Source organism: Esox lucius, chromosome 14 (assembly GCF_011004845.1).
Source record: "Esox lucius isolate fEsoLuc1 chromosome 14, fEsoLuc1.pri, whole genome shotgun sequence".
NCBI classification, from domain to species: Eukaryota; Metazoa; Chordata; class Actinopteri; order Esociformes; family Esocidae; genus Esox; species Esox lucius.
The window spans coordinates 8,835,546-8,857,966 of NC_047582.1; the positions used below are offsets into that span (position 1 = coordinate 8,835,546).

Sequence of the window (22,421 nt, forward strand, 5' to 3'; positions counted from 1 at the left end):
CGGACCTCAAGATTTTTCTCATCATTAAAGGGTTTTGAACCGCTCTTAGTCTGACTCGTTGCCCAGGACCTGGTTGCCTTGGGAGACCCTACCAGGGGCATATAGCCCCAGACAACATAGCTCCAAGGGTCACCCGGGTACTCAAATCCCTCCACCACGTTAAGGTGGCAGTTCATGGAGAGGTAATCAAACATGTCATATTACATTTTGTCCAGCAGATGTCCCTACGGTGCACAGTGTTAGAAAGCTTCAAGCAATTAAGCGTTTTTTCGAAACAAGCCTCAATGGTTCAGGAAGCCGTGGTTTCCCATCCCTAGTCAGTGGCGGTTTCAGGCTGTCTGAGGGCGGGCACCAGTTTACTTGGTGGCGCACTGGACCACAGACATTTGTCATGTATTTATGGTGAAACAGTTCCAGACCCTGGTTAAGATTAAAATAGTTTTAGTATGTGATTATCTGATTTTCACACACACACACACACACACAAACACACACAATGTAGTCATTCTTAGTGACAGTCACTGAGAATGAGTACAGTTGATGTTGGAAGTTCACATACACTTAGGTTGAAGTCATTTAAACAAATTTTTCGACCACACCAGAGATGATAGTTTTGGCAACCACACAAACTATAGTTTTGGCAAGTCGGTAAGCACATCTGCTTTGTACATGACACAAGTCATTTTTCCATCAATTGTTTACAGACAGATAATTTCACCTATAATTCACTATATCACCATTCCAGTGGATCAGAAGTTTACATACATACACTATGTTGACTATCAAATTGACATAATTTGAGTCATTTGGAGGTTTACCTTTGGATGGATTTCCAGGCCTACCTTCAAACTCAGTGCCTCTTTGCTTGACATCATGACAAAATCAAAATAAATCATCCAAGACCTCAGAAAAGCAATTGTAGACCTCTACAAGTCTGGTTCATCTTTGGGAGCAATTTCCAAACGCTTGGTCTGTAAAACAATAGTAAGCATGTATAAACACCATGGGACCACGCAGCCGTCATACCACTCGGGAAGGAGACACGTTGTCTCCTAGAGATGAATGTACTTTGGTGTGAAAACTGCAAATCAATCCCAGGAGTGGTCTTCTCTGCACGCACAGGACAGACCCCCATTGGGCATGGATGCGTTGGCGCACCGGCTGGGGCACCGAGAGTGCTGCTGTATACGTTCCCCCATTTCCAGTGCATTCTTCCTGTTTTGCCTCGGGTGTGAGCAGAGGGGCTGCCACTCATTCTGATAGCCCCGTTTCGCCCCGGGGCCCTATGGTTTGCAGAAGCGGCGCAGATAACGGTGGGGATGCCATGGCCGGTTCCTTACCATTGTGGGGCGTTTACGCAGGCGATCGGGGCGTTCCCTGTGATAGGCCAGCCATTACAGGCCTGGCTCCTGAGAGGGACAGGTTGTTATGGCGGGGATTGACCGAGGACGTCATCCCAACCAGGGTGCGAGGGTGGTCTCCATGTCCGCTAGCTACACGGGCCGGTAGATACTCTTTACGCACTGGTGCGAAGGCGCGGGGGTTGCCCCCCTTTGCTGAGACATCAGCAGTGTCCTGTCTTTCCTGCAATCACTGCATTATAAGCAGAGGTCGCCCGGCACGCTGAAGGTGTACGCGTGTGCGATCTCGGTGTGTCATGAGGGTTTCAATGAATTGTCTGTCTTTAATCATCCTTTGGTGAAATGTTTTTGGCTGGGTCCCACCGTCTCTGGCCGGTTGCTTGGCAGACGTTGCCACAGTGGGGTTTGGCTTTCATTCTGGAGTTGTTGTGCGAAGTGCCTTTTGAGCCCATAGATCAGATCATTGAGGATGCTGTCTCTGAAAACGGCGCTGTTGTTGGCTCTGATGTCCGCTAAGCGTGTCAGTGATCTATGTGCACTGTTGACGGAGCCTGGCTATCTCGTCATCAACAGCGATGGCAGCAGGACCGTGTTGCTCCCCAACCATGTTTTTCTGCCTAAAGTTATCAAACTGTTGTTTCGTTCCATGAAGATGGTGCTGTGGGCCTTCTCACCTCATCCCCATGCAGGCGTAGGTTGCATTGTTTGTGTCCTGTGCACGCTTTGGCATAGTATGTGCAATGCACGGCAGTGGTGTGGGCTGCGCCCCAGCTCTTCATGTGTTGTAATTTGCATATTAAAATATTCAGATTGGCAGAGGGGTTAAACCAATAGGAGCACAGCCCCTATGGGCTACACTCCACTCATAGAACTGGAGTTATGAAAGTTCCTATCGTTTTGAATGTGTGTTTAATCCTTTTTACCCTGAGGGAGGAAATGAGGTGCCAGAATTAGGGCACGCATGTGTCAGCCACACCCTTGAAGGGACCCGACTGTTTACTACATTCTAAAATCTTAGTAAATATAATAAGAAAATGTATTATAATCTCTCACAGGCAGAGTTTATTCAGTATACGAAGTTGAGCAATTCACGCGAGATTTTCTGTGTTTCAGAGGTGTAGAATCTGACTTGGGGGCTATAGAATTTAACGGAACCTATATTTTCCCACATTGCATTGCGGTGTATATAAAACACATGCGCACAGCTCCAAGAGTTCATTTTGATCAACAGATGAGCATCAGTACGGTATTTGTGGAAAAACCGATTAAAAGTATAATTTATATTATGCCTTGAAAATCGAAAACCATCGCCATTGTTGGCGCGATGAAAACCATTTGATGCATATATCGAACATCGCCTTTCAGTAAGTAAAGTCCGCTCTTGAAATATAGCTAGCACGTGCTGTGTTCCATCGCATACTACTGAACATAGCTAACTACTTACTTGGCTATCAGTGATAAGAGATGTATTTTATTCCTCGTCCGATGATTTAAATCTTTGCTGTTCACATCATGAACTTCTGTGATTACTTTTTACAACTATGAGGACGATTAGAAGAAATCATAAGCGATAAGTCTAGGGGTGTGTAGTGCCCACGTGGTCGGCCAATTGTGTACGGCTAATAAGGTGAACCGAATGAAAATAACCTGTTATATCCAATTATTTGACAATATTTGCATGCGGTGTTGTAACAGTTTGTCAATATTTCCTTTTCAGTGACTCCCGGTACGTTGGTGCATGCTGTGTGCCACATAACACGTGGTAAGTTAAATGGCCTTTACTTATACTTCCAATGTAATCAGTTTGACTGAACAATAACTTGCAATGTATGTAGGAAATTAATCTACACTCTAAAAAGAGAAGTTAATTCATGGATATATTTTAAAATTTTAACCGCTTAGTTTAGGTACTATTAATGGCTCTTAGTACAGTTTGTAATACATTTGAGGTATACTATTAAAGGGTTTCATTGTGAAAAAGCCCTAACCATACCCATCAGGTGGGTTCGTGTAGACTAGAACCAGCAAGCCCTTGTTGGGTTAAGGGTTGAAATACCCTTGCCCTACAGGATGCTCCAGGAACCTTTCCTTTTAATTGATCCGCCTGACATTGTTTCTATTATTAATTTAATGAGGATGTGCATTCTTATTGAAGGTTGTAATTTCACTGACTGATTATTTTCACTTTCAACCTTTTAGGTACATCAACTGAATGCTGTGACCATGAAGTCTGTCCAGTCCAGCCGAAACCCACAAATGGAGTCCTGCAGAGGTTGTAACTAGATGGGAGAGGATCATGGTCTGCTGAGTACTCTTCAGCAATGGGTATGTATAGTAATTTTATGATTGATGTGGATAAGCAGGCAGGCTGTCCCAATGATTAGACCAATCACTACCCATCTGACCTAGTCTTGCAAGCCTAGGAAAGATCCTTATTGAACTTGAATGAGGGTGCAGTCTCTTCAATGTTTCATATGTATGGCTTGTTATTGTATTATAACATGTTTTGTTTTTTGGCTATGGCATCTCCGTTCACAACAATAATGTTCATGTTTATTTTCTCTCCAGGCTTGAGATGAGGTGCCTCCAAATGATGTACCCAAAACTTCCATTTTGGAATTGACTTCAATGATGCCACTCAATTTGTTGTGAAATTACAATGCAAATAATTAGCATTTCCTTGTTCTAAAGACAATAAATGTTTATTTGAATGACTTGTGTTTGTCTCAATGCTTAATTGTTCAAGTACACTATTGACAATATTGAAGTGCTTACTGAAAAAATTACACTTTACTATGGTAACTAAGTTCTGAAACAAAATAAGAACACAATATAATTTTTTTCAATGATTAGTGTTTGACTGCTATACATTTGCTATATTTGTTACAATATACAGTGAAAGTGGGGTTACATTATAGCTGTCGTGTAGATTCCAGTTACATGGTGTAACGGTACGAAGTAAAAGTACAGTAGGCCTTGACTTCCATGCATGCAATTGAAGATATGGCCTGCTATCACTGCCTGCTACGTATAGACGAGTCAACGTTTCCCGGAAGTTTCTCAAGAAGGGGAGGAGATTTGTATGCCACGTTGATGGAGCCGAAGACCAGTGGGGACGTGGAATTTCAGTCAATCAGCAGCCCGGAGCTTTCGCCTTCTAGCTATTAGCTAATACATCGTGCATCAAAAGAAAGGGAACTTGCACGGGTAATCGAAGCTTGTCTGTCTGTGTATGTATGTGTTCATGTTATAAGTGCGCCCAGAACTGCCAAGGTAAGCCCTTTTTGAGTTAGCTAGGTGTGTTACTCAGTTTTGTGCAGCACTTTGCTTAGCTACTACTTAGCTAAATGGCTAGAAAAACCTTGCTATCTTATTACAGTAGCTCGCAGATTTCTTCGTTGCTACATTCGCTAACTACTGGTTTAATTCATGTGTTTGATCAGTAACTACTGTCATTTGCACCTATGCATATACTTGCTTAAAAACTCTTCTGTCAACCATAATCTCATTCAAAGACACATACGCATTTTTAGCATTAGCTTCGCGTCTTAGCATATTACTATACTGTACTTAATGACATTTCCATTGTGTAGTAAGTTCCTTTCCTGTGACTATCTTGACGAACGACATGGAATCTATTTCATGTCTCTAGTTTTGTTTTACTGGACCTTTGCCCTACCTACTGTACCATATTTACTGCCATAAAATACTTGTTACCACGTTCAAGTACACCGTATCCAGTCATAATCAGATTTTAGTTTTTGTACTTGATTTTAATCATCAGCCAGCTGTTTATCTGCTTCTCTGTAGTGATTTTTAGATCATGGAATGGAGATGATCTTCAATTTAATTGTCTGTCGAGTTCAGTTTGTGGTGTTATAAGATCCATTCATTCTTTCTATGGGTTAAAAGCTTGTTTTTGGTGTGTTTGTTTCCTCTGAACCAGGATGAAGCTCAAGGAGGTCAACCGCACAGCCATCCAGAGCTGGAGCCCAGCCCAGCACCACCCTGTGTACCTGGCGGCAGGTGTGTGTTTTCCTGTCTTCTACACTTTGTTGAGCATGCTCTCAACTTACAGGATAATGAAGCAATTTCCCCAGATGCGTTTCTGAATGGCGTTAGGCTGCAGGTTAAGCTTTTCTCTCTGTGTTGGATTCAGATTTACTAAAGAAGATGTTAACTGCAACTGTTATCAGCTGGAAGATGTTTGTGGTTTAAATAGCCATAATAAGAAGATTTTGAAATCCTTGAAATTAACAAAGCATTTAACTTAGTGATATTCCACTGAAACACTGAATATTTGCCACCTGGACAGCATTTTAATAACTGAGTCTCCCTGGTCAGTCCTAACCAGTGGTTCATTTGTGCTGGATCCTGCCGGAACAGGATCCCGCACCTCTCAGATTTTCCTCAGTTTGTTCCGGCACCTACTTTTCTCAAATTTGGTCTGCTGCGCGTGACTTGTCTTTTTCGATCACTGTGTTCGCTTTGCACTGTAAACATTCTCCTAAAAGCAATCAGAGTTCCTATTCTTGCAGCCTCTTGTAGCCTCAGCACCACCTGAAAAGATTGTAAAAGGTTTAGCTTGTAGTTATCCGACTCCGCTATTTGCGCTACCGGTGTGCTTTATTTGTGTCAATTTGCCAACCGATCTATGTCTTTCGCGGCCAAATGTTTTCCAGGACATCCGGATTTACAACTTAAGCACTGGTTGTAACTGTCCCCTCATATGTCTCTGTGGCCAGGTACGTCAGCCCAGCAGCTCGATGCGTCTTTCAGCACCACTGCCTCTCTGGAGATCTTTGAGCTGGACCTGGCTGAGCCTTCTCTGGACATGAAGCTCCGCGGAGCATACTCCTCGTCCCATAGGTGGGGTAACCCTTGCATTAGTCTTTACCCAAACCAGGCCGGAGGAAGAAAAATCCTGTGTCAATTCTATTTCTCTGGTGGAAAAAGAGGAGCAGGCAGGGAGGAGTGGCTGTGAAAACTGTTGTGGTTAAATTCAGAACAACAGCTGGTATAACTCAACTAGCCAAGAGTTCAACATCGTTTTCATAGGGTTACAGAAATGGGAATCGGGGCAGAACAGTAAGCTGTCACACAAATCTTTGTTAGATTGTCGTATGCCTTGATCGTAGCATGCGCTGCTCTTGTCCACAAGGTACCACAAGCTGGCGTGGGGTCCCCATGGCATGGACGCGCAGGGTCTTCCATCTGGAGTGCTCATCGCGGGGGGAGAGAATGGTGACGTCATCCTGTACGACCCAGCCAAGATCATTGCCGGAGACAGCGACGTTGTGATCGCTCAGAACGTCAAACACAGTGGGCCGGTCAGGGCCCTGGACGTCAACTCCTTCCAGGTACCCCTCATTAACACTCTACCATCACTACACTTTGCCTTTCTAGGTGTGCGCTATACTTGCATACTTTCTTCTAAGAAATATTTCGAATCACACTTGAGTTATGTTTCATGGGGATACCAGGGTTTCGGTCACATGTTTGGCATACAGATGTTTTGTTGGCTGGTCTAACACGTTTGTTCTGGGTTTCTGACAGTGTTTTTGATATTGCCCTTACGGTGTGGCCGTGGGCTAGTGATAACGTGTTGGTTTCCTCTTCCATTCCCCAGACAAACCTGGTGGCTTCAGGAGGTAACGAATCAGAGATTTATATCTGGGACCTGAACAACTTTGGCTCCCCGATGACACCTGGTCCGAAAACTCAGGTAAGACCCATTTCACCGAGTGGTTAATTAAGACTTTTGCCTTTGGAGTGATTTCTGGCAATTTTTTATGGCTGGTCCAGTCTGTTAGGATACAGCAGACACATATTTTAATAGTGGAGGATTATTTTCAATGACCAGGCTGTTTATTTCAGCCTCTGGAGGATATCAGCTGTGTGGCTTGGAATAGACAGGTCCAGCACATCTTGGCCTCTGCCAGTCCCAGTGGCCGCGCCTCCATCTGGGACCTCCGCAAGAACGACCTCATCATCAAAGTCAGCGACCACAGCAACAGGGTGTGTAGCAACACCTGCATGTCTGTCGTGTCGTTAAAGCCTCAGCATGTCCGTTTTTGTCTGAGCAGGTATGTTTTATTTTGTTGTCGGCTGCCATGTTGATCTTCAGCTTCAGAAAGCCTCTCCCTGGCCTGCTGCTTCGTGTGAACGGTGGAGCTGGTTGTGATGTCTGTGTTTCAGTTGAGTTTAGCAAATGTAACACTGACAGTTTTTATGGAATTGAGAGGTAAACGGCATCCTGGAACCCAGTAACTGTGGCAGGTAACAGTTGAACCTCCAGTTGATTTGGCCTGATAGTTGCTTTTGGCATGATGCATGCTTTTGTCCTAGCGTAGTTTAATTGCATGTGACAGATGGGCTGAATGATGATAACCGTCCAATATATTTGACTAAACAAATGACGGTTTGTCTGTTTGTATGATGGGTGTGTGTGCTTGTTCAGATGCACTGCTCTGGGCTTGAGTGGAACCCGGAGGTAGCTACTCAGCTGGTTCTAGCCTCGGAGGATGACAGGATGCCAGTTATCCAGATGTGGGACTTGCGCTTCTCCACCTCCCCTCTCAAAGTCCTGGAGAACCACACAAGGTAACCAGTCTGGGATCCATTGATATGTCTTTTCCAATGTCTATTGTAGAATCCTGATAGGCTGTCTGTACTGGTCCACACTTTTCTATTGAGTGGAACGTGTTCATGCAACATGTGTTGAGGCTGAGCTCTGGCACCCGTCTCTTCACATTTTAGGCAAATACCCAACAATGTGGCTGCAGTATGAGTTAGTTCTTACATGGGTGAGAGAAGTGGCCCTGCCTACAAGTACATAAAAGTTCAACCTACAGTCGCTATGCACCACCTTATTCATGTGTACTGGTCTGTAAGGAAAAACAAACGCTTCATAGGTTTTTACACAAGGGATGATATTTCTCTGCATTTGAATTCATAAAATGGTGACAATATATCTGCTGTGATAGTGGGATGATGTTTCACAGTATCAATTAGCCCACCAGTGCTGTGAAATGGGACTATTCCTTTATTTCTCACCTAGCCTTACTTTGTTTTCCCAATGGGAACGCTGTTTGTGGCTGGAGCAAGCAGCTATGTGGAAATCCCTGTAATTTCCTTGCTGCTACATGTCAGCACAAAGTCACTCAATTAGTGTTTATGTGAGGACCCATTTACTGAACATTGCAAGGAATTCTAATACCATCCAAATCAGGGTTAAATATATTTTAAGGAACACCGAATATACTTTACAGCCTTTAAAATATATATATTCAAGTACATATTTTTCACAACAGAGCGGTCCAAACATGTTTATTGTGATATAGGATGGCACACCCAAGACCTGTCTCTACTAATAGCAACTGACAAGCAGATTTGACTGAAACTGAATTTAAGCCAATGAGGTCTGTCATGTGTTTAGGGGTGTCCTGGCTATTGCCTGGAGTGTAGCTGACCCTGAGCTGCTGCTGAGTTGTGGAAAAGACAACCGAATCCTCTGTTGGAACCCCAACACTGCCGAAGTGAGTGTTTGGTTCCACAGACATACTTAGTGAGGTCCCTAACTACAGACTGTAACACTAATAATTATAATTACTGAGACAGACTCATACACACCTTAATTTAACCAGACATCCTGTAGCCGTTTGTCTTTGAATGGTTTTTGTTTGTGGTGGCTCCTCTCCAGGTGCTGTATGAGCTTCCCACCAGTACTCAGTGGTGCTTTGATATCCAGTGGTGCCCCAGAAACCCGGCCGTGCTGTCTGCCGCCGCCTTCGACGGCCACATCAGCGTCTACTCCATCATGGGGGGCAGCAGCCAGGCTGTCAGTCAGACACAGGCGGACACGGTGGGTAGCCGTTTAACGACCAGAGGAAAGGTTGGAAACGGCTTTCCATGTCGGTCTTCCGTTTTAGCCCATTGCCGAGAAAAGTTCTGGTGAATAAATACCTGATTCATTCTATTAAAAAGTAAAGCTGTGCCTGTCTTTGGCCGGTCTCTCTACCAGATAGGCCAGTCGTTTGGCAACATGGATCCGTTTGGGATGGGTCAGACTCTGCCCCCTCTGCAGCTTCCCCAGGCCCCGGCCGGCCATGCTGCTCTCAGCCCGCTCAAGAAGCCCCCCAAGTGGCTCCGCAGACCCGTGGGAGCCTCCTTTGCTGTGAGTCCCCGTCTTTATGTCTGTGGGTTTCTGTGGGTCCCCGTCTCTATGTCTGTGGGTTTCTGTGGGTCCCCGTCTCTATGTCTGTGGGTTTCTGTGGGTCCCCGTCTCTATGTCTGTGGGTTTCTGTGGGTCCCCGTCTTTATGTCTGTGGGTTTCTGTGGGTCCCCGTCTTTATGTCTGTGGGTTTCTGTGGGTCCCCGTCTCTATGTCTGTGGGTTTCTGTGGGTCCCCGTCTTTGTTTCTGTGGGTCCCCGTCTTTATGTCTGCGGGTTTCTGTGGGTCCCTGTCTCTATGTCTGTGGGTTGCGTTCCTAGATGGATGATGCACAACATCCTGTCCTGCCTCCTTTGAAGTTGTCCATATGGGTCTAATAAATAGATGGAAATCTTTCACTGCTCTACGTTTGCTAGCGTATCATTTAGCGGCAGCAAGGGGTTTGTGTTGCCAGGCAAATGAATGTGTTGTCCTCTCCCTGTTTCTCTTGCCCTCCAGTTTGGTGGTAAGCTGGTGTCATTGGAGAACACCAAGCTCAGCCCAGAGCAGCCTCAGCAGCCCGTAGCTCGTGTGGTCCACATCAGTCAGGTTGTCACCGAGACCGCCTTCCTGGAGCGCTCGGCCCAGCTGCAGGCCACACTGGCGGCTGGCGGCTTCGCTGACTTCTGCCAGAAAAAGATTGGCGCGGCCCAGAATGAGTTTGAGAAGACAGTCTGGGCTTTTCTGAAGGTAGGGTTAGAAACATGGTCAGAAAGTTTGTCTCTCTGTACTGCTGAAAAATATCTGCTTCTTACCTTCTCCCTTGTTAAATTGGTTTCTCAGGTGAACTTTGAGAACGACGCCCGTGGAAAGTACCTGGAGCTTTTGGGATACAAGAAAGAGGAGCTAGCAGCAAAGGTCAGGTGGCAAATTAATTTCACCGGATGACATCGGTGGATGTTTATCTGTGTTCTGTCTGTCTGTCTGACAGACCAGTCGGACGGTAATGCTGTCTGTCTCAACGACCCGTCGGATGGTACCGCTGTCTATCTGGTTTAACAGTAGTTCTTGGTCTTTGGTTTACAGATTGCAGTGGCTTTAGAGGAAAAACCTATTCAACCCAAAGAGGTAAGTCATTTTGTGTGGGTTGGAAACATAATTCATTATCTGTGAAAAGACAATAACCAACATGGCATCTGAAGGTTTAGTGTGTGGTTAAGTAGATGCTAAAGCTGCTAATGCAGTAAGGCTCTGCTCATTGACTGTGTGTGTGTGGCTTTGGTTTCATAATTCATACAGGAGAGTGTATGTGGTCGGTTAAAAAACTATGATGTAACTCTACATTTTCACAATACAATTGTTCATGTGACAATGAGTAGGAAGTAAGAAAGGGATGTGTCAGCACAACTGTTAGTTGTTGAATCATGTTCCTGACTTGTAACAGATCATTTTGATTTGGCCTTCCCATCAATTTTACCTTGCTATTTTATGATTTGGTTCTTAACTGCTAAAACTTTGGTGATTCTGATGTTAATGAACCTAAAAGCCAATGGTACTACTATTTCGATGAACAGAAACAGAAAGGGGTTTGTCAATGATTCTGGTGAATGTTGTTCTACGAATCTCGGTCTACTCTTCTCTGCTGGACTGTGTGATCTGGCTCTCTTTTTTACACATCTTTTACTCCTCCTGCTGCTCTCCTTGTGCTGTGTGAATGTGTGCAGCCAGCGCCTGATCCTTCCCCGACCTCTGCTTCTGACGCTGACCCAGAACCAAAGGTATGGCCTGACCCCATCCCTGCTGTCCCGCTCAGCACTGAGCCAGACCACCCTTCTCTCAAACCCCTGCTTCCGCCTGCCCTCCAGCCTGAACCTGATCCCCATCCAGAGCCGGAGCTTGCCCTCCTGCCCAGTGGTGGCTTTTCACCTACTTCTGATCCAATGACTGTCCTCCAATCTGTCCCAATGCTTGAACCAAGCGCTGACCACCTGCCTCTTGTCTTGCACGTTGGCCAGAATCTTGAGCCAGAAAATGACCTCACTCTGGCCGCCCCAGCTGACCTCCCGGGCATACCTGATGCTTTCAACCCGGTGGACATGCAGCTCGTTTCGATGTTGAACCAAGTTGACTTACAGCCTGTCTCTCTGTTGGGCCTGTATGGTGAAGTGTCTGATGAACAGCCTCCTCTAGAGGCTGAACTCCCCCTCACCCACATGGCTGCTCCTCCTGTCTCCACCCTGCAGCCTCTAGCAGATCTCCCGCCCCAAGTTGCGTTGGACGACACCAGTGCCACTCTTCTCCAGCCCACAGCACAACCGGAACTCGTTCCGGAGTCAGAACCGGAAGATCCGTTTGACCTCATCGCTGCTGGAAACCTCCGACCGGCAGCGGCGCTGGAAATGACTGGAGCTCTGGATCCAGCGGAAGCAGAGGTAGACCTGACAGAGCCTGGTAACCTCGAGGCTGAAGCTGGGCCCGTTGTGGAGGAACAGACGGTGGATGAAGCGATTCCTCTGGAGGAGGTACCCTCCCCACACTCCATCCCTGAGAGGGGCACATAGTGCTGTTACCACACCCCTTATCGTTGTTCTCCACCTAACTGTACCCCCACCCGTTCTCATAGTTCCACATTAATATTGTTGCCCTGCTTTCACATTGTCTCATCTCTAACGATGTAGCGCAATTACTAGTCCCCGATTTCCCTTTGAATTCAGATTCTGTCTCTGTGTTTGACTCACGCTTCTGTTCTACTATGTACCGCTCTCTGTGACGGTAGGTCGTATAAGGGGTGTGTAGTAATGGCATTGGTTGTTGTCGTGCTTTTGAGTAAATGCAGTTGAGACCCAAATGGAAGCAGGTTATTTGTGCAATAGTTGCAGTTGTACTCTGACTCAAGTGAGGACACTGCTCAAAGTCAGATTCAATTGGAAAACCCTCTCTGGTCTGTCAGGAGCCAGCCGTACCGGTGGACGCGGAGGTAGTGGCTAGCCTTCCAGAGGGGCCCTTGGATCCAGCCCCAGCCCCTGAGGGCATTGACCTCACTGTCAGTCAGGGTAAAGATCAGTTGATGTTTCCACCTGTCTGTTGTTCATAGTTCAGGCCGACTGTGTTCCGGTGTTTTGTTGAAGTGTGAAAATGAACAGCTGTTGGTTTGTCCCGTCAGACGTGGACGGCCTGATCACACAAGCCCTGCTGACCGGGAACTTTGAGGGCGCGGTGGAACTCTGTCTCCATGACAACCGCATGGCAGACAGCATCATCCTGGCCATCGCTGGGGGGGCGGAGCTTCTGAAGAAAACACAGCAGAAGTACTTCACCATGACCCACAGCAAGATCACCAAGGTAGCACACTGACACTGAACAGACCCCCTTAACACACTGTCATTTCCAGAAAATACCATGATAAGTTGATTGATTCATGATATGGTATTCCTGTATTGGCTACTTACATGTACACAGGGAATTGATGTAAATGCACAGAGGTAATACCATAGTGGGTCAGTGAAGAGCATTGAACCGCCACTCAGAACTTGTTTTTACTCTGATTTGAATGATTATCATCAACGTATCCTCTGGGATCAATGTACTGTATTGGCTGTCGTGTGAACTCCTGAGCACAGTGATTCTGCAGTGGTGATAATAGTGTTATATTGACGACTGTATCATTTGATTTGTCATGGCTGGGCAGCTGATCAGTGCCGTGGTAACGGAGGACTGGCGTGACGTGCTACAGACTTGTGAGCTGCAGAACTGGAAGGAGGCTCTGGCTGCGGTCATGACCTACGCCCATTCTGAGGAGTTCTCCTCCCTGTGTGGTAGGAGCTGACCCCCTTCCGTGGCCTCCTCATTTTCTCTTAAATGGGTTTTTTTTCTATATCTGTCCTTCTTCCCCTTTCTCTCCCTCGTCTTTCCATTCCATTCCACCGGGCTGTGCGTGAACATGTGCGCGGCCGTGCTCCTGTTTCTACAGACCTGCTCGGCTGCAGACTGGAGGCTGCGGAGGACGAGCGGCTGCAGACTCGGGCCTCCCTGTGTTATATCTGCTCCGGCAATGTGGAGAAGCTGGTTTCCTGCTGGACAGGCGCGCAGGATGGACACTGCCCTCTGTCTCTGCAGGTACCCCTGTCCTGCTGGTTTTCTGTCACTTAACACTAGAAACGCCAGGCCTTTCAGACCAACAGTGTCAGCCAGAGCCGCACGCAGTTTCTCGACATTTGCATACGGATTGGCCCTATTAGCATACACATTCTCTTCCACAGCATCACCATCCAACCAGAGCATCAATTCATCTACTGGGTCCTCATCAAACTGATGATCAAACTCAATCTGAATTACAGAATTAGTTATTTTTCCCAATGGTTAATGAATTTGAAAAAAACTTGTTTTTGTAATGAAGGTCTTATTATACGAAAAAAAAGAAGAAACGAAAAAGAATACATAGAACGATTATTTTTAAGAACACAGGCTGTAGTATTTACATTAGTTTATGAGGCCATTTCCCCAAATGAATAGGCTGTGAATGGCGCGTCTTTGCAGGTATCTACCCCCCCCCCGTGGGGCTGTCGAGTTGATGTCAAATAACCTATATCGTTATGTTTAAATAGTAGCCTGATTAAATTGTTGAATGGTCATGGAAATCTTTTATTTAATTTGTTAGTTCATTCAAATTCAACCATGGCTCTGTTGCCTGTGTTACTGCAGGACCTGATGGAGAAGGTAGTGGTTCTCCGCAGGGCCGTGGACCAGAGCCGTGCCTCCGGGCCCTCAGCCGTGGGGCATCTTCTGGGCGAGAAGATGAGTCAGTACGCCAGCCTGCTAGCCTCCCAGGGCAACCTCACCACCGCCATAGCATACCTGCCCCACGACACAGAGCAGGTCAGAGACACACACACACACACTATATGTTTTGCAGATAATCTTCCTTCGACTTCTTGTCCTGAATCGTAAAACGTCTGTTCTAGTAGTTGTAATTCTACGGCGTTGTCTCCGCCTCCAGGTCGCGGTGCAGCAGTTGCGCGACCGTCTCAGCAGAGCTCTGGGCCAACCGTCGCCCGTCTCGGCAACGGCCCCAACACCTGTGGCCCAGGTCCAGCCACAACCCCTGGCTCCCCACCCCACAGGGGGCCAACCCAGGCCTCTCTTCACCCCCACGCCCCAGCCCGGAACGGGCCAACAGAGGCCCCTCTTCGCCCCGGCCCAACCTCCCATGGTACCCCAGCAGCCCGCACCAACGCCAGCCCCGGTGCCAACCTCAGTCCCGTCACAGCCACAGTACTACCAGCCGGTAAGGAACAGCCTCGTGGCTATCCCCTAAATGGTTGCTGGTCCTCAGTACCGACCCAGTCAGTACACCCGGGTGTTATTCAAGCCTGGCCCTTTTTCCTTCATGTTGTCCGCTGAGAGGGCTTCTGTTGAGGCTCCTCCACCGTGTGGTCGTCATTGGTGTGTTTGTGTGTACCATGCGGTCTGTGTGTGTTCTCCAGGTGAGGTCTGCCTCTACAGTGACCTCCTGGAGTAACCAAACTCCCACTGCTCTTCCCAGTGCCCCTCCTCTAGGCCCCGCCGTCACTGAGCCCCAGGTACCCACACACTGGCCCTCACTGTGGCTGTGGCCACACTCACACACCTCCGTATCATACTGCCAGCTTGGCTTCTACTGTTTGGGCTAGTGTACAGTTATGTCACCCTCCTGACTAACCAAACTCTTATTTTAAAAGCTGACTGAACACCCCTATCTCTAAGCCTTACATGTTTACAGTTGTGCTCATAAGTTTGCATACCCTGGCAGAAACTGTGACATTTTGGCATTGAATTTGAAAATGTCTGATCATGCAAAAAAAGAACTGTCGAAAGACCTGTGTAACAAGATAATGGAACTTTATAAAATGGGAAAGGATATAAAAAGATCCAAAGCCTTGCAAATGCCAGTCAGTATTGTTAAATCAGTTATTAAGAAGTGGAAAATTCACGGATCTCTTGATACCAAGCCACGGTCAGGTAGACCATGAAAGATTTCAGCCAAAACTGTCAGAAGAATTGTTCGGGATACAAAGAAATACCCATAGGTAACCTCAGGAGAAATACAGCCTGCTCTGGAAAAAAGACGGCGTGGTTGTTTCAAGGAGCACAATATGACGATACTTGAACAAAAATGAGCTGCATGGTCGAGTTGCCAGAAAGATGCCTTTACTGTGCCAATGCCACAAAATAGACCGGTTACAATATGCCCCACAACACCTTGATACACCTCACAGCTTCTGGCACACTAATTTGTGACGAGACCAAAATTTAGCTTTATATTCACAACCATAACCGCTATGTTTGGAGAGGGGTCAACAAGGCCTATAGTGAACAGAATACCATCCCCACTGTGAAGCATGGTGGTGGCTGCCTGATGTTTTGGGGGTGTGTGAGCTCTAAAGGCACAGGGAATCTTGTGAAAATTAATGGCAAGATGAATGCTGCATGTTATCAGAAAATACGGCAGACAATTTGCATTCTTCTACATGAAAGCTGCGCATGGGACGCTCTTGGACTTTCCAGCACGAAAATGACCCTAAGCACAAGGCCAAGTTGACCCTCCAGTGGTTACAGCAGATAAAGGTTAAGGTTCTGGAGTGGCCATCACAGTCTCCTGACCTTAATATCATTGAGCCACTCTGGGGAGATCTCAAACGTGCTGTTCATGCAAGACGACCAAAGACTTTGCATGACCTGGAGGCATTTTGCCAAGATGAATGGGCAGCTATACCACCTGGAAGAATTCAGGGCCTCATAAACAACTATTACAAAATGCTAAAGGGGGCAATACACAGTATTAAGAACTAAGGGTATGCAGACTTTTGAACAGGGGTCAGGTCATTTTATTCTTTGTTGCCATGTTTTATGTTTGTGCCATTCTGTTATGACCTACAGTTGAATGTGAATCCCATAAGTGTGTTTAACCTGCCCACTAATGTTTTCTGTACAAATGGTACATATATTACCAATTTCTCCAATGGTATGCAAACTTTTGAGCACAACTCTATTTGCCCAGCTTTGTCATTTTTGGGTGGTACCTCCCAACCTTTTGTAGTTGTGCAGTTGTTAGTTGTGCAGTTGTTAGTTTTGTAGTTATTTCTTCCTAGCGCTTTCCCCTGGCCTCTGCTGGTTTCATGTTTTCTCTGGTTGACTGTAGACCCATACGGTGTAGCTGGAAGATCATGAATTTGTTGACTACATTGCTTGTAATGGAATGATTAACACCATTTGTGTATTTTTCAAATTGTATGCTTACTAGACTGTTATCAATAATATTACTTGTGTTCTTCATCTTCTCTGGTACAGTTAGTCTTGGCACATTTATAAGTTTCACAGCAATATGCCCCTGACCTTTCACCCCTGAGCCCCTCACCAGAGCCCCACTAACTTACGTCCAGAGAGTTGGACCAATGGGGGGCTGTAATTATCTGCAGTCCTCCTGCTGCTGTTTCCCACACCCTAACCGAACCCCAACTTCAGGGTCATCGACTGACACCCACAATGCAAAACCTCTATCTCTCTACCTGAACTGTAATGTCCTGTCACGGCTCTGTCCCCACATTCCCCACACCGCCTGGTCCCTTTCAGCTATAGTACTAGTGTTCAGGTCTCCCTCTAACACAGTGCTGCTCATTGACATGATCTGACACGCCATGAAAGGGGAGGTAAGACCAGGAAGTGAATCCCTGGTTACGTCCTGCTTTCCAAAGGCTGTGTTATAAGCTAGTCTTTACAAGCCAGGGAATGTGCCTCTGCCCAATATGAGTGTCCAATAAAGGTACTTGACTATCATTTGGAATACAGCCATTGGTGTTTGGGTGTGTGATGTCATTTCCTGTGTTTGTCCTGTCTGTCTCCACAGGCTGAACAGACACCTGCCATGTACGGAGCGCCGCCCCCTGGGTCTGCAGCTCCCCCGGCCTCTTCGTCCGCTGCCTTCCCCCCTATGTTCTCCCATCAGTACCAGCGTAAGGCTTTCTTAACGTCAATACCACTTCCAGGTTAAAGGTTCCCTGTAAACATGCAAGAACAATTTCAGACTGAACACCTGTGTGTGGCTACTTCCTCCAACTGGTCATGTGTTTAGCCTGCACATACAGGAGCTAGCTTTGGGTATTCAGGTTGTCTGACGTCAAGGACAGTTATCTTCAATACCTTACTGTAAAAATTCAAACCATCACACTCTTTCCAGTTTTTTTCTCTTTTGAATGTTCTTTGCTAATTAGTTGAGCTGTAGACTTACACGGCGATGTTTCGGAACATGAAATATCACCCTAAAATCTGTAATGACCGTGTTTGGCTGTTAACCCTCTTTGCATGACGTTCCATTCTGAAAGGAATTTCTTCTGTGCCTGAAAGTCTCGGCATCGAAATACTCGTGAATGAAGTTCTAACTAATTTGATGCATGTTTTCTGTATTGTAACCATGTATAGTCAACATTCCCTGAGATAAAACTGCTTCATGAACTGTTAGAAATAAGGATGCATGTTACTACTTTTAAAATACAACAGTGAGCAGATGAACGGGAACTAAATGACTAATGCATGCTGTTCTTTCTCCTGTTGAACCCTCAGCCTACCCTCCAGCCAGTCAGTACCAGGCTGACGCTGGAGGGCCATCTATCTATTCACCTCTTCAATACTCTGCGCCTCCTCCTCCCTCTTTCTGCTCCTCACCTGAAGCCCCGGCTCCAGGCTTCATGCCCCAGTACACTCAACAACCCCTCTACCCACCCCCTTTCACGGGCCAGCCTGCGTCCTCCGCCCCTTTGTCTCAGACTCCTTTCTCTCCTGCTTCTGCCACCTCCTTCTCTCCTCTGTCCTCTGGAGCGTCTTTCCAACATGGCGGACCGGGGTCACCTGCCTCGTACATGCCGCCTCCCCCACCAGCTGGATCCTCAGGTACACGGCCTGAAACCGCCTCCCACCAAGTCCCGGCCTCTCAGAGAACAGGTCCGCACTGGCTCCGCCCCTCTCTACATGACCGTACTCATTTAGAGGGTTGTCACTTCAGCAGCCACACCTCTTAGGACGAAGCAATGCCTTTTAACCAGTTCAGTGTTGCCACGGATAGGTTTCAAAGGTCAGCCAGAATCGCCACCCTGACGTGTCCAGTGGAGGATGCTATGGAACGGGTGTTAATGGTGGAAGTGACAGCAGCTGTTTAGACAGCGTGTAACTGTAGGGTCGAGTGGCTACGTGTCTGCATGGTGCCAGCACACAGAGACAGCCTTCAGATATTCAACAGCTGCCACTCTCTCACGCCTCACTCCCCGGGTGAGGAAAGCTAAGCTAGCATTTCTCAGTGGGGCCCCTGTTAGTCCTCAGGGCCCTCTTTTGCCTTTTGGGGAAAGCCATATGTGAACGGGTAATTAGCGTGACCTTGTTAAATTAAATCACATGGGACGTTGTTAGAGGCACACGTGTTGAGTCGTGAGTGTTAGTTCCCTAGCTGTTATTGGAACTGGCATGTGTTCTCTGTGTGCCCCTGTTGTGAAGTGTTCTACAGTTTATTCATGTCATCCACAGAGGGATATTATCCAGCAGACACTACCTGTGTCTTGGAAGGGGAAGGTGAATTGAAACCTACAGCTGTATCCGCTACCTTATACTATTCCTGCCTGAATATTTCTGCCTCTGGGCTCGACCAGAGCATACTAATCAAACCCGACTACAGGCCTCAACCAATTTTAGTGAGACTGACAATCAACAGAACGTTCCGCTTTCAATCAAAGAACCAGCAGCTGATTTCAAACCATCTCATTTTAAGGGGCGCTATTGCTTAATCAGCATGGTCATAGACTTAAGGCTCCCATGACAGTAATCATACTAGCCTTGACACACTTGCTAGGGAAGTAAACATTGATACAAGCTTAAGTTGGGTGAACTGCAGGGTGTCATTGAGTCACAAATGTTGGATTAAGTGAAATAGATTCAGGTTGGTATCCTTCAGTTCGGTCCTTGGCTATCCTGATGAATCAAGTGGCACAAGAAAAATTGCCAAACAAACCTGCTGTGCTTGGTGATGATACACTATTGAATACAACTGGTGGTTTAAATCATAAAAAAATCAGCAATTAAAGCAATCATCATTTTTCCTTACATTCTACTCATGAAATCATGTGAAAATATTTTGTTTCCATCTATCAAAACCAGCTTATGAAAAACAAGTCCTATTGTCTCTGTTGATCTCTCTTGCCATGCTCATGTTAGCCTGGCAAGCTAACCTGTTTTTAAGGCACAGAGATTAACAGCGTGGCACCCAGGCTAAAATGAGGGGACAAATGAGTAATGGGTTTTCTATCTGCTTGTCAACAGGCCCTCAGAACGGCTGGAACGACCCTCCCAACCTGACCAGAGATTCAAAGAAGAAGAAGGTGAGACCTGTTGCACGACGACCGTTTACATTGTCATGCTGGGATAGCTGACCTGGGGTCAGAAGTTCGTCAGGACACAGGAGCAGGGAACATGCAAACTAACCCACCCTCTCCACCCTTACAGGTCCCAGAGAACTACACTCCGCCTGCCCCCATCACAGCCCCCATCTTTTCCCCTCTGGGTGCCGGGGACCCTCAGGCCCAGCAGCCCCACTCCATGCCCCCCCAGGCCATGGCCCCAGACCAAACCCAGATCCAGACACCTTACCAGGGCATGCAGCAGCAGATGGCCCCCCCAATCTTCAACCCTGGCCTGCCGAAGACGCGCGGAGGGAGTGTGGAGGGAGCACCCGGAGCCCCTATCGGAGAGGTCATACAGGTGCTAGATCATACATGAACGGAATGACAGGTGTATAGTTGACCATGCTTAACACCAGTTGTACTGGCCTCAAAGCGCTTAACATTAGGAGGTGGTACCATTATAACTTAGAAAGGTCCAATGTTTGGTAAGTGTGGTGTCACTGTTAACTCAACAGTCGATGCAGTCTATCCCTGCTGAGAAGATCACTAAAAAGCCCATCCCGGCGGAGCACCTCGTCCTGAAGAACACCTTCGAGGGCCTCATCCAGAAATGCTTGGCTGCTGCCACAGACCCTGTGAGTATAGAATTTTGAAGCATAGCTCCAACGTGCATAAATTATCATATGCTGCAATTTCCTAATTTTGTTATCTGTATAGAAATATTCATGGTTCCTCGTCAGATATGTCCTCTGTGTAGGGTTGTTGATTTAAGGGCATTCGTATTTCTTCCTGTCTACCTACAGCAAACCAAGAGGAAGCTTGACGACGCCCACAAACGCCTTGAGGCCCTCTACGACAAGCTGAGAGAGCAGACCGTAAGTTGGAAGAGTTCTATATTTGTACAATTCAGAGGTCCATTTCACAATGTAGCGTGTCATTTTGAGATGTGTACTCACACGACACATCTCTCCCACTTCCCCTGTCTCTCTCTCACTGTCTCTCTGTCTCCCTCTTTGTTTCATTCTCTGTCTTCCTCTAGCTCTCTCCTGCCATTGTTGGAGGGCTGCACAACATTGTGCAGTGTATTGATTCCCGATCCTACATGGAGAGCCTGAACATCCACACACACATTGTAAGCAGCAGCAACTTCAGCGAGACGTCTGCCTTCATGCCTGTGCTGAAGGTGGTGTTGACACAAGCCAACAAGCTAGGTGTCTGAAAGCCTTGCCCACCCTCAGAGTCTGGGGCAAAAATGAGAAGGGGCCGATCAGAGAATGTCGTAAGAGACCAGGAAGTAGACATAGTTGGAGCTAATTTGGCTCCCATAGTTGTTCGACTTCCTGCAGAATCTCACGGTTGTATGACGTCACCGCCCGATCCTTCTTGTTTTTAATCCAAACTCAGAGAACCCTCCCACTTCCTTATACAACTCAAACACAAGCCATGCCACCAGTATCTCTACAGCACATTTAAATCATGCAGAACGGACCAACATGTATTAATATTGCCAGTCTTGTTTTAACTTGAATCATGTGTTTTAAAAGGAAACAGTTTTAGGATATCTTATGTTGTTTTTAGATATTTCTTCATTCTTTTGTTGTTTTATAATTTCTTTTTTTTTTCATTCTGTTTTAATTTCAGTGTTATGATTTTCAGACAGAGCAGTGTGCAATGGGGGGTTGCACCCCTTTTAACCAGAGACTGTAACTTAAGACCCAGGAGAAATGCATGCTCAGACATTATGCCTGGAATCATAATCAGACTGTTTTAATTGGGTTTTATTAATGTCAGGATAATAAGGACATATTTATTTGTCATCATGCCATTGTGACCATGCAATAGCGTTTAAATGTTCTTCTCAGTTCTTGTCATCAGTATGATTTAGGCTGTTGCTGATTAAACCAGTCTGTTGGTCACTTTATGTTGGTAAGAAAAATACTTTTTCAATCGACAACATGCAATATTTTCAATAAATAGTATTTATTTACAACATGCTGCTTCATAGTTTTTTAATATCTTAAATATCATAGGCTTTGAGATGTTCATTTTATATGCAACTTTAGACTTTTCCATTACAAGTACTATCAAATTATTTGCTAGTGGGCCTCTAACTAATCATGTTCTCAGGATACTCTGAACGCAGTGTGGTTTGTGAACTGAAAAGATTATGCCATATATGTTACTTGACTGTATAGAGCCTTCCTCAGCCTTTTTAGTATCTCGAACTGGTAATGTTTTTTTTATGTAATAAAAAAATAAAGATGATCACTATAAGCATTTATAACAATCTCTTGCCTGTCCTCCTATCAACTAGGCCTCATGTGTATCTTATAAAAAGTTATTTTCGTGTATCAAACATCCATGTTTACAGACAGTCCTATTGCCAATCAGAATTGTATAAGAGAAGTTATTTTGTCTTGCACCTAGGAGTTCCTTGCTCTACATGTTCCCATATTAGCAGCATCACAGCTGCAGCTACTGTGCCTGCGA

At 46.2% G+C, this 22,421-nt stretch overlaps 1 protein-coding gene and 1 long non-coding RNA gene across 12 annotated transcripts; both read left to right on the plus strand.

Moving 5' to 3' along the window:
- Positions 1-2,560: 2,560 nt before the first annotated feature.
- On the plus strand, positions 2,561-4,075 carry LOC105005664. The gene is made up of 4 exons (XR_827336.5): positions 2,561-2,725; positions 3,079-3,123; positions 3,561-3,686; positions 3,930-4,075. It is a non-coding gene; the product is annotated as an uncharacterized LOC105005664 (long non-coding RNA).
- A 359-nt stretch (positions 4,076-4,434) lies between these two features.
- sec31a (SEC31 homolog A, COPII coat complex component) lies at positions 4,435-22,215 on the plus strand. Of its 11 annotated transcripts, none has more exons than XM_020053550.2 (30): positions 4,435-4,634; positions 5,308-5,387; positions 6,107-6,230; positions 6,523-6,721; positions 6,991-7,086; positions 7,239-7,379; positions 7,822-7,964; positions 8,800-8,899; positions 9,064-9,225; positions 9,385-9,537; positions 10,033-10,263; positions 10,357-10,431; positions 10,600-10,641; positions 11,238-11,291; positions 11,379-12,035; positions 12,464-12,566; positions 12,677-12,855; positions 13,202-13,328; positions 13,484-13,629; positions 14,215-14,388; positions 14,510-14,797; positions 14,997-15,092; positions 17,396-17,501; positions 18,109-18,486; positions 19,063-19,107; positions 19,852-19,910; positions 20,035-20,289; positions 20,447-20,566; positions 20,735-20,806; positions 20,971-22,215. In XM_020053550.2, exons 2-30 carry the CDS (start codon positions 5,309-5,311, stop codon positions 21,148-21,150), a joined length of 4,584 nt encoding a protein of 1,527 aa, XP_019909109.2. In that variant the 5' UTR covers positions 4,435-4,634; position 5,308; the 3' UTR covers positions 21,151-22,215. The 11 variants fall into 11 exon arrangements, with proteins under 11 accessions (XP_019909109.2, XP_012992489.2, XP_010862064.2 ...); XM_013137035.3 differs by having other exon boundaries at positions 11,529-12,035; XM_010863762.4 differs by having other exon boundaries at positions 11,757-12,035.
- Positions 22,216-22,421: the final 206 nt, after the last annotated feature.

Excerpts from the sequence above, each read along its gene's own strand:
- sec31a (XM_020053545.2), top strand. The coding sequence starts at position 5,309 with ATGAAGCTCAAGGAGGTCAACCGCACAGCCATCCAGAGCTGGAGCCCA. Across the intron at positions 7,380-7,821 it reads TCAGCGACCACAGCAACAGG|ATGCACTGCTCTGGGCTTGA; the intron begins GTGTGTAGCAAC and ends GTGCTTGTTCAG. Across the intron at positions 9,538-10,032 it reads CCGTGGGAGCCTCCTTTGCT|TTTGGTGGTAAGCTGGTGTC; the intron begins GTGAGTCCCCGT and ends CTTGCCCTCCAG.